We start from the raw sequence: 12,372 nt of genomic DNA, 5'->3' as shown, positions 1-12,372 counted from the left end.
AATTTATGGGATATTATAATCGGCAGGCAACTCCATTTGCATAAGGATGGCGGGAGAGTGGTAGACATGGTCCTTCTCAGTTCTGATGCTAGAAATTCCAAGAATACCGGGAAAGACGTCTTGTCTTTACTCACCAACGTCACATACAAGGGCCCCAGGCTCAAGCTCTTCAAGAAACTGATATATACGAGGCCAGTGTCGACTCTGGGCAGTCTTCTCGGCGCATTGCTCGTACACTTCGTGGACATATGCTTGCTCCAAGGCCACAGACCTAGCTGTCTGCTCTCCGTCACTTTCAGACATCCCTCTCGTTAAGATGACGGTTTCTTACCCACATCCACACTCTTAGCATTACTGCTGTAACAGAATTAGGCAATATTTTCTTCTGCCTGTAATGATATGTCCGCAGACACATTTGATCATTAGTACATAGATATTTTTAATAACTGGACCGAATTAGTCATGGAAATTGTGTCAGTAATTGAGCCCGTGAAGAAACGTCTGTTAATTAATGTTTATACACACCAGCCTCTAACATCTTCTAACCCTGAGTATTCTATCTCAAATTTCGAAGTCCTAGGAGTCGATTGGTTGAAGGGTGAGTAAAGTATTATAAATTCACCCGGAACGTTATCTTCTAGTTCACTGTCCATCGTTCAGCCCAAAGTACAAATCATCTTAGAGTCAATTAATTGATTTCCATGCCATCGAAGGTGGTGGAAGATGCGAAGAAATAATAATTAGGGGTCAACGAACTGACAATAAGTTCCGGATTTACTCGACAGTCTCCAGGGCATCACGCAACACGCGAGTGGCGATATCCGAGCAAGTGTGTAAAAAAAAAAAAAATCGTTGCGCAATTAACGGCAAATCTGGCAGACTGAACGTGTACTCCTCGCAGAGGGGCTTGCTTACCTGTCGGCAATTTGAAAAGTAAAGTTTCAAGGCCCCGTGTGGCTATGGTCTGACCCAAACAAATGGTATATTGTTTGCGGAATAAATGAACAATACCATAATGTATAACCGTAGTACATTAATAACTGTATGTATATGTGGTATAATATAATGGATAAGTAGGCAGTGCCACCTCATAAGAACGTATCGTAGATCAAGTCGCCGAGGCGTAATCGTGAGCGCCGGATGATTTTTGACAGAAATGTTCTTTGTTAAAAAATCAGATAACAATTTCTCCATTCTCTTCGACTGTTTTGGTTAATCTCCTCGAATAAGTCCATACATTATGGGTGGCAAAAATTTGGAGATTATACTTTCCATGGTACTGCGCTACGCTGTAGCCCACCAAATGTATACCTATAGGTATGCCTTTAACGTAAGTAACTCATCGAGATTAAGGCGATCCGGTCCCGGAACTGGGTTGCTGTGCACGGAATAAAAGGCCGTCAGCTCTGGCGAGTCGCGGATATTACGCAAGGTCCGTTCGTTTCTTAATTGTCACTTCTCGCTCGCAGTGGATGGTTGTTCTATAATTTTTGCACGTCTGGAGAAGATGTATGATATACTGAAGTAAGTAACGTTATAGTGACGATTCATGCTGAAAAAAAACCGTTACTTCGCCATTTTGGAATTGTCCCAAATTCAGGCAAAACCGTAATAAAACAAAATACACTCGTAATTCGTATTCGAAATCCTAGTTACTTAAAGATCATTCTAGAATTAAGATAATAGTGATATTTTTCACCAATGTTACTAACTTAAACATCGTCAAGATGTAATACAATATGGTATTATATGTGAGGATCAACAAATGGTCGTTATTCTTCGAATGTTAACTTCGAATGATACCGGATATCGAATAAAGTCTTGAACACAGAATTTTCGTAAGCTTGGCTGAACGTTGTCGCTAATTATACCATCTCCGCAAGAGACAATGATCATTGACATGGCGCGGTTGAGTGACCCGAATAGAAATGATCAGATAAAGTATATGGAGTCTGTTGTACGTACCTCTCCGAGCAGATAACGTGCATTGATCCAAATATTTTTTAATCAAAACATAACAATAACGCAGACGTTCAACAGATTTTATTACTATTTGAAAACTTATTACGACACAGCTACATATTCTCACTTAACCGGGACTGTGTTGTAAGCATAGAAATTTCAAGAAATTCTCCATATTGGCGAGATAAAATTCTAGTAATTGGATCTAAGCTGTGCACTTTCACAAACTCCATATTTTAGTTTTCTACAGGTTACAGACACTCGAATTATTTTTTGGACAACCAAGCCTGCAGTTTTATGACCAACTCTAAAAGTGTTTAATTATTATTCAGGTGAATCATGCAAGCCGCCGTTATACGAATTGTATAATGGCTCTATTCATTCTTTGTCAAGTAAAGTAATCCCGACGCAGCGTGTACAATTTTATTCACAAAAATAAAAAATTCTCGCTTACTGCGCGGTGTGTATGTACGTAGACGATTATACGCGTTACATCAAGTTCGAGAATTTCTGTAAACTTATAATACCTGTACTGGTTATGGAGAATGGGAGAAACCTGACCGTTAATTGACTTGTTTGAACAGCGGACGATTTTCTCTTCTTTACGATATATTTTTTTTTTTTAGCGCAGTTTCGAGCTTTTTCTTGGTATTGAGTTATTTTTTGAATACATGTAAATAAAATTAACACGACTCATTGAATATACACGAATACTAATATACTCCTCTATACACGAATCTTGTTGACTTCAACGTCGTAGAACTACGGTGATATTCCATGAAACACTTCACTCAATTGCATGCGTTGCATTCGCCATAAAACGGAGTCACGAAGAACGGTAAAATAAATGACACGCCGATTAGTCATACCGCGAAAAAAAAGACGCAGGTAAAATTCAAAACTGCTGAACAGACTGGCCAAGAAGCAGGAAGAGCAGGAATGAATACTCACCCGTTTCAATGGTTAAAAACAATTTACCAATAGTTGAAGCAATCATCGGAATGCAAGTATGAGGTTTATTTTTACAATCATATTAATTCTTTCTCTTCTTACCCAATTCGTTAGTTGATTGAAAGCGGCAGGCAGCAGCCACAAAGGGCTAATCAAACTCCCAACTAGATACTACGGGAGGTTGGAGACACCAGCAGTAAAACAATCGTTGTAAAATTCGAAGAAGATTCGTAAGGTTCAGGGTATTTCTTTCAGTATCTTCGAGCCGTCGTCTCGCAAGATGAATTTTGCGGTACATCAAGTAAGGGACGTTGTAGGCTTGGCACCATCGTAAAAAGGAGACGGGATTTTCGGTGCGAATAAAAGTGAGGATAGCCCAGAGGGTTCCTAAGTTCCTGGCCCTCTTTTTGGCTTGTAAGTAGAGCCGGCAAACATCGAGAAAAATGATGAGATCAACCACGTCCTTGTCCATGGGTGTGTGACATAAGAATATGTAGACGACAATTGTAAGAAAGAAGAATATATCCACGAATGGTGGGCGGAAACGCACGCAACAAATGACACTGATGCAATAAATAAGATCGTCAGTGTCGTGGAATCAAAATGCAAGTGCGAAAGTCCAACAAGCTCGATGGTTAATCCGACGCGTCGAAGAAGCAGCACCGATACGGTAATGCAAATTTGATGTCGCGTGCCTCAGAGTGGCGAACATGGCTGATGATACTCGGCCCACTGCAACTGCGGGTCGGTACGTGGTGCACTTTGAAGAAGGGCGGTTGTGCACGCATCAAAGGGCTCGTCATCTCTCCGCAGACAGCGAAAGCAGCCAGCGACTGCGCGATGAATTTACTCGATATTGCTTTCAGGCCGAACCTCCAGTTTCCATGGACTAGTTTAACATAGTTTACAATATGAGATGTCAAGTCTCCAGCCTCCGCTTTGACGCGTATGACGTACTGTCATCAACTGTTGCCGGACGATCCGTGCACGGTTTGTTATTCACATTTATGAAAAAGATTATATTATAGGCGTATAGAAATTCACCGGAAAGATGATTCAGGAAAAGTGTTAATTAACAAAGTATTTTCAGCCTCTGAAGTAATCTATATAATTCTCAAACCTCAAGTGAGAAGGGAGTTTATCTTATACACCGTTATGGCGTATCAGACTTGATTCAAGCATCGAATATCGTGCAGGTTATACTGCTAAACAATACAACAACCGTACACGGCTTTATCTGTTTTTATACAGCGTTACGGGAGGCGGAAGAAAAAAAAATTGTAAAATCTAAATCTAGTTTGCAGAGATGCTGAGATACAGAGAAACGCACGACACGAACTGAGCAGATTAGGACGGGGAAAAAAAATTTAGAATAGCATTCAACCCTGACCGGGAGAGCCGGACGTTTTAAGAAACGGGAGATCACTTCTTATGGATATGCTTTACCACAGAAAACCAGCCCAACTTTTTATAATCAATCTCAAGGCTTCAAAAGTATACGTACGTGTAATAAACAGTACGTTTAACATTAAGATACAAAGTTTCGATCTGATCATTGTGTCGACTGTGAAAGCAATGATATACTCGTACGTATAGCCGAGTCTATGTCTGTATCTCAAATTGACTAGGGTACTATACATAGGTATAATCGCAGTATGTGTATAGGTACGAAAAAAATGAAGACCTCTCAAAGCAATATTTAGGGCACTGCAGAGGCAGGTACAAGGCAACTAGGCTCGTGTAGATCGATGAAAACCGAGGGCCATGTAGTACGGCGGTGATGGAGGGGGAGGGCGGATTTGCAACGAAAATTTTAAGTATCAACCCTGCGGCCACAAGTCCAAGTATGTAACTTACGTTCCGAATCTACCGGATATGCGATATGCGTAGCCCTTTGCAAAAATTTGGCAGATCATCGCCAAACATCTTATTCGCACATAATTAGACAGGAAAAGAAAGAGTGAAGACTAAAGGGTTTCATCGTGCAAGAAGTTTGGTATGATAAGCGAATCTGCGCCTGGTAGAAAGAGTTTTAGCCGTGAAGTTATATCGACGTATGGAGAAAAAAAATTCATTATTAAATGCAATGCGGAGAATCTTTGAAACAGAGCCGGTGACAAGGAATGTCGATTAAGATTAAAGGAGGGGGAAGAGCGACGTACTTCACTACGACGATGTTTGAAAGCAAAGTTGTTGAATATTGGCGGATTGAGAGCTCGAAAGCAACGCAGCTTCTGATCGTGAAATACTTTGATGATTCGATTACGTAATACTTGCCGTCATACATACACATTTTATGATTATACGTACAGTGATCATTATTGCCTCAATCTTTCGGTTATGGTGTGTATATAAAGGTCCGAAACAAAATGCGAGTTCAATTCTATACGAATTATGTGAGAATGAGGATCAAATTTATAGTTCGCACGTAGAGTTGAATTCGGTCCAATTCCTATTCCTCACTTACAATATATCAAAACGGTCCACTTGAAATGTTGTCAATTTAAATACGTTATGTTCGTTATGATTATATGAACGTTGAAACAATTTATTTCCGAAAAAGTTACCCCTCTACACGTATACATGTTTTACATAAATTGCAAGTTTTTGGAGTTGCTGATTACGAATTTGAATTTTGATTTTAAAAATTCAAGATGGCGAACGAGAATTTCAAATTTGTTCAAATCCGGAGAAAAAACTCTGTCCAGGGATTTTAAGGATCGCTGATTACGAATCTGAAATCAGACTTTAAAAATACAGCATGGTGAATCCAATCAGCGACCCCGAAGACCCCTGCATAAAGTTCTTGACCGTATTCTATCAAATTTGAAATATTCGTCCGCCATATTGGATCCACCATTTTGAATGTTTGAAATTTGATTTCAGATTAGTTATCAGCGATCCCTAAAATCCCTGGACAAAGATCTTTTCTTCGGATTTGATCGAATCTGAAATTTTCGATTTTCCCTGTCTTTTTCGATTCCACCAACAGTGATTTGACTTGATGGGGCGGCGGTGTGAACGTGATATTATCGCGTGCAGGTGTGATCTCAATATACATTGCATATACGCGTTCTTAATTGCGAGGCACGAAATGGAGGGTGGGGAAAAAAGATAGAGAAAGAGAAAGAAAAGAGAACAAAAAAAAAAAGAAAAGAAAAAAAAAATGCGAAAGAACAAAGAAGCCGTGTGACATCGGAGGAAAAACAATCAGCGTGCCAGATAGTATAGCGCGGCAGCAGCTGCAGGGTTATGGTTAACGGCTGCATCCTAGAAACCTAAATAGTAAAAGGGGAAAAAATGGGATTAAAGTTACTATAAGCGCGCGGTAAAAAACGAATTGTATACGTAGATACATAGAAACGTTGCAGCGACAAGTTCTCGGGTTACATTCTTGAAGCGTAGTTGCTTAAACAGCCTTGTCCTCGGTATATAAATCGCAAACTCTCCTTTCGTGCCAATGGTAAGGACAACCTCTGCAGCTAATAATTCCCCCGCCTTCAAATCGCCTTGTAAAAATTGACTTACCACGGCTTTACGCACACCGCCTTCTTTTATGCTTCACCCTCCACTCGGCCTTGCAGTAACACCGAGAAGTTGCAAATGCCACCATTCGGCCCATGCACGGTAGACGGCCAAGTAATCGTGATTGTACGTACAGTCGAAAGAACCCAAGACTTGACTCTCAAGGACCGTTTCAATCAATCGGATCAACGTTTGTACGGTAGTGGTTCGAAAATTCCTACCTCAAGATTGTTGTATTCAATTCGAGAATCTGAAACGATCGGAGCTCGTGGATTCATCGAAACTATATATTCGTGCTTTCCTGTGAATATAATCCCCGCCCAAAGTTACAAATGATCGGAGATCAGTTTGTATTATAATGACGACGACGAATAGAATGAATACAAAAAATAATCGAAGCGTCAGAGTCGTAAACTCCTTGAGATTGAAATCGGGTTTTACGAGTTTTACGGCGTTTAGATCCGCATACCGCCTTTTGATAAATACCGAAAAATATGAGACGTGAATCTCGGGTATGTCTAGGTAGGAAATACCAGGGTCACTGATCTAACGATCTATCGCCATTAATCGCAGAGTTATCTTCTTTCTGTGACGCTGAAGTTAGTAACGTTGACGTATAAACGAAAGATCAGGGAAAAAATTATTATTGCGCAATTTTAGAATGAATTACAAGGTGTCGGCTTTCGAGAATTACATACTTCATCCTCTTTTCTTTCTCCAGATAGATCAGCGTATAAAAGATAAATCCGAATCGAATCACGCGCGTAGAAAAAACAGGGTGTAAGATGAGCCACGCACAGAATCAACGAAATCATAAGGCAATCGGCGCGAAAGCAAAAGCATGATCAATATTACATAGAACCGGGGAATTTATCGACGTCACAACTTTCTCTGGCGCGAAACGGGTTCGAAGATAAATCGCTCTTCGGGACTCGGTCTGTGTGGGTACTCCCATTGAACGCAAAGCTCTACAACTTTATAAGACAACGATCATTCGCGGCATGCGATAGTATAACATGATTTATAAATCTGTAGCAACGATGCTGCGCAACACCGGGATGCTTGTATAAGAACGTAAAGAGCGAAAATTTTTATTTGTTACAGTAACTAGAAAAATTGAGTAAAACAGGTATCGTCGAAAAAACTGTTTGAATATTGTTGGTATTACGAAAAACGAGGTACGCCTAACGATTTTGCGCTATCGTCGATCCTTTTTTGGTAATTCCAACGCAAAATCAGTTTCTTCGGTTTACTCTAGTTTTTTCGTTAAATAAGGCTTTAACGTCAATTTATTGCTGCACGAGCATTAAATTATCGCAACAGTTGCAAGAAAATATAGCAACAGTGATCTTAATGAGAAAGAATAGTAACGGATACCAGACTTTCTGGTAACAGTTAGAAAACTAATTTTCATTTTGTAACTAGAATTATTTTTTTCGATTGTGGTAAAAAATGAAAATAGTTAAGGACCGAGCGGTAATCGGAACTAAAAATTTCTCTCAGTGTACGTAAACGAATATATAAAATACACGTGAAGAGTCAATTCGCATGGTTGCAGCGGCGAGAAATCCTTGGCAATTGGCTAAAACAGATTGTCCTCCAGTACGAATATACGTGAACGTTAAATGTCTCTTTCAGGTCAATAACTTGTCGGGCTGCGACGAAGGGTGCATCGCGATATTTAAAATAGGCCAAGAGACGAGTCAGAGAGAGGCAAGATGGGCTACCGCAGGTGCTCCGGGACATGCCTACAACTCTTTTGGAGTTGGCTCGATCATTGGCTTGAAAATATTGGGTGAAATATTACGTTACAGGGTTCGCACGTTTTTTGGAATCTCAAATTCCCCGACTTTTCCAGGTATTCCAAGCTGAAAGTAGGATTTTTCCAGTGAGCTTTCAAGAAATATGACTGGGATTAATGACAATTTTTATTTACAATAATACCGATGACTTTGATATTACCTAGTAACCATATTACTGTCTGACAATCAATTTACTAACAATAGCCTGCGATTTTCCGTAAGAAAAAAAAACGAAAGAAGATTTGGTATTAAGTAATATACATACAATTTAGTACAGAGCGTGTACAGATAAATTTTTATAAAATGGTCAAATCAATCTGTAAATTTTAGTGGACTTGCCGGGACATTCTTTTTATTTTAACTATGTAACAATATTCGATTCGAGGGTGTAAAAGTCCATAGAATTCTAATTCGTCTTTCATTCTCGAATTGCACCCACCCAGACCTTCGTCACGCTTTTCTTGAAAATAAAAGGCGAGGATTTCTGGTCGAATGGTAATTGACGTTTACACGCACTTGTGTAACTGATAATCACAAGTCCTGTGGGTTGCAGCATTTTTATTAGCGTTGTAGATGCGGCAATAACTGGACATATTTTGTACAAGTATTACAGAGTGATTAAAGAATACAGCTTAGATGGATTTTTCGTATTCTTTCATTGCATCACTGAGCAATAAATTACCTAATAATAAAACCTGAATATCAAACGCGACATGTATTTACGTGGAGTTCGGTAGATAGAACTGAATACTGTACAACTGTATTGCAATCCGAATCTGACGCAACGGGTGTTGTTGTACGAAAGACAAATTTTATCCACAAACACGTATAAATATCAACGTTTACAACAATACTTTCGGCCAAATAAATAATACAATTATCATCCTTAGCCGTAATGTATTATTTTAACTTTAAATCGTTGCAACGCGAAACAATTACACACCACGAATTACATAGAAATACAGAAATAATTATTCAATTCGATTAACAAAGATGTCATGCGAATCTAGCGAACTAATAAATCTTCCTGTCTCATAGTTTCTCTAACCGTACCAATATTCAGCATGCAATTGCACAAGCGAGAAACGATCCGACATATAATAATTACAACGATACGCGCGTACAGTTTAAACTTCGCAACAGGAATACTCAAAAAAAAAAAATCAAAAAATCCCAACAAAATACAGTTACAAGTATATTATTCCTCCATTATTTCAAACCAGCAATGATAATAAATTCAACAAATATAAGAAACAATCTATCACATGACAGTTGGCATCCGTACCCTCGTAGTATAACGCGTACGTGTATGTATGTATATCTATACAGGTCCGTGAACATCTACACAACGTGAATGTGCTGAAAATAGGAGGGCGAAAAATGTGCGCGCTCCCTGAAAGAGTGTCGAGGGATGGAGGGATGAAGGGAGGTAGGGAGGAATGGATGTTGCGGAGGGGCGAGGCAAAGAGGGGGTGTTGCGGGGGCGGCGTGGGCGACGTGCGGGTGACGTGGGCAAACGCGTATATATGTGTGTATATATATATATGTATATATATGTATATAATATATAAGGGTATACCTGTAATGGGCGGAGATGGAGGGGGGGATGGATACAGCAGTAGATACAGGAACAGCCGAAGCTTCGCAGCGTGCCAGCGCAAGGGTGGCAGCCATGAATGAAAGCAGCGCGTATCGATTTATCCGCATTCCGTATACCGCCCTATTTATAAAGCACGGTAAACACTATGCTTCTATATAGATATTAAACGTACTTACGTACTTACGTACCTACGTACCGTACATACACATACATTGACGCACGTACGATATGTCATATGCAACGAAACGATGAATCTATAGCATTGGCGATATCCTGTTCGTTATGTGACGGAATCCTGTTGATTTTTAAGAAATCGCTCGAGATGCGATCGATGGTGTTTATAAGTAACCTGTTTTTTTTTTTTATTTTTATTTTTATAACGTACGTGACGAAATTATTGCCGATAGTACAAAGCGTGAAATACGACGCTGTACATCGTACGTGTCTAAGACAATCGCGTGTCGGCGAAGATAATCATATCGCGTTTTGTGCCGTGACTGTTGTACAGAAATATGTACGTTCGAAGCATATAATTACAACAATCCTCGGATAGTGTTCTGCGGTAGAAAATGTATTACGGGTATGCACACGCCGGCGATATATCTGCGCAAGAGAGAGCCTCTCTTATCTTACGGCTCGCTCGCCGTGCATTGTCTGTTGCATTACATCACTAGGCACGGTTATAGGAAAGAAGTATTGTTCGATAGGATAGGACGCGTATACTTTCAGCGATTTTTCACATCTATGCGAAAAGCAAGAGATAACATATCGCGCGTCTTTTTCCATCAGCTTTAGCGAAACGATCTTGTAAATAATATATATATATATATAACATGTATAACATACTGGATCGGCGATGCAGAGGGTGAAACGAATGCATGCATGAATGACGCAATCCGTTGGTGGGAATCGGAATGAAATTCGTAACGACGGGTGGGGATGTGATCGATTAATGACAAGTAAAATATGGAAGTAAAAACGGTGGGGTTTAGAAACGGCGTATACCTTTATCATGTCAGCGGGTGCAGCCTCTCTTCATCTTTGTTTCGCGATGTCGCTTCGTTTGGAGTTTGGATTAAAATTACAAAAACGACGACGACGATTCACTTTTCTTACCACCGCAGTCTCAACGATCTTGCCGAACGCCATAACTATTCATGTGATTTATAATTCAACTCTCCGGCTGCCGATATACGTATACATATATATATATATATATATATATACACACAAATATCATACAACATACAGTATACATACATGTGTATGTACGTATATATTATATATACATATGTATATACGTATAAACTGTACAATGCATTATATTACATGGCATAATACAATATATTACACAGTTTGTATTACGCACGGGTGTCTCGGTCGAAGTATGATTAATTATATACGCCAATAAGAGGGGGTGGTCTGCACGACTTTACGATAAACGATAATTGCGTTAATTTTATACGCGTCCCGTTATTGTTAGAACAGCGATCGAGTTTACGCGTCGAGGGTTAATCGAGGAATTTCTTTTTTTCCGTAATAAACTTATCAGACCGGGACGGAGAACCCGCACACCGTCTATCCGATGGTGGTCCCGTATCAGTCGACCAGGGAATAAAGCTCCGAGGGTTGCTACTGCAATTCGAAAGCTCTCCGCGAGACGGAGCCACCGTTGGCTGGCGCATTACGCTTCTGTATATGATGTTTTATACACCCGAACCCCTGATCCTTACCCCTCCCACCCCGCCCTTCATCCCTGTCTTATATTTGATCCTTCACGTTTCGGTGATGTCGATATCGCCTATCCGGGGACCAGCTATAGCATCACCCTCTGACGTAGCCTCCGTTTAACCATACGTATACCGCATGCGAGAGAGGATATGGAACACATACGTACATTTGTTAGTGCGGTTCGTAAGGCGGTACGTATAAGAACGCACAACCAGGCGACACATATTCTCACCTTTCACATATTTTCGTAGAGAACTTCAAACGGCGCTCTGACTCAAAATTATCGTTATTATTCGTCACCGCTATTATTGTTATTATTGTTGTTGTTATTACCATTCAATCAGACGTACGTACGCACGCCTCGGCGTGATCCGATACGTGTTTATACGCACATGATACATGTACGCAGGATTATTATAAGTGTACATCCCTATCGTTTCAAGCATAGGTGTGTATATATATATATATATAGGGATAGGAGATTAGACGAAACGGGATGATATCGTACACCGTAATTTATTCCTCGATATAACGAGCTAAGTTTATACATGTATGTATATATATATATACGTGTATATATGTATATATAGCTGCTGGACGTGTTACGTCATTTCATTCAATCGCTAGACTTGAGGGTATAGCTTGTTGTACCTGATACATTCACATCCCAATCTAGCAACGATCACCACGATTCGTGACGTTATGCGAGGTAAAAAACGAAAAGGTAGAGAGAGAGAGAGAGAGAGAGAGAGAGAGAGAGAAGATAAATTGGTGGGACGCTGAATTCCGGTTCGAAGTTAG

At 40.0% G+C, this 12,372-nt stretch overlaps 1 protein-coding gene across 11 annotated transcripts in view; it reads right to left on the bottom strand.

Annotated features, from left to right (window-relative positions):
- LOC107222643 overlaps window positions 1–12,372 on the bottom strand; it is a 28,328-nt gene that overhangs the window by 6,709 nt on the left and 9,247 nt on the right. Inside the window, exons 1-3 of one of the 11 annotated variants that reach the window (XM_046743697.1) lie at window positions 10,846–11,459; window positions 526–645; window positions 135–389 (exon numbers count right to left, since the gene is read on the bottom strand). In XM_046743697.1, coding sequence (XP_046599653.1) covers window positions 135–303 — 169 coding nt within the window. In that variant the 5' untranslated portion in view covers window positions 304–389; window positions 526–645; window positions 10,846–11,459. Of the gene's footprint in view, window positions 1–134; window positions 390–525; window positions 646–10,845; window positions 11,460–12,372 lie in introns of those variants that run through there. The other 10 variants (XM_046743704.1, XM_046743705.1, XM_046743701.1 and 7 more) reach the window with 10 other exon arrangements.

This window comes from Neodiprion lecontei, chromosome 6 (genome assembly GCF_021901455.1).
Source record: "Neodiprion lecontei isolate iyNeoLeco1 chromosome 6, iyNeoLeco1.1, whole genome shotgun sequence".
Lineage (NCBI taxonomy): Eukaryota > Metazoa > Arthropoda > Insecta > Hymenoptera > Diprionidae > Neodiprion > Neodiprion lecontei.
The sequence above is the reverse complement of the archived record's forward strand: the minus strand, read 5'-3'. Positions and strand labels throughout refer to the sequence as shown.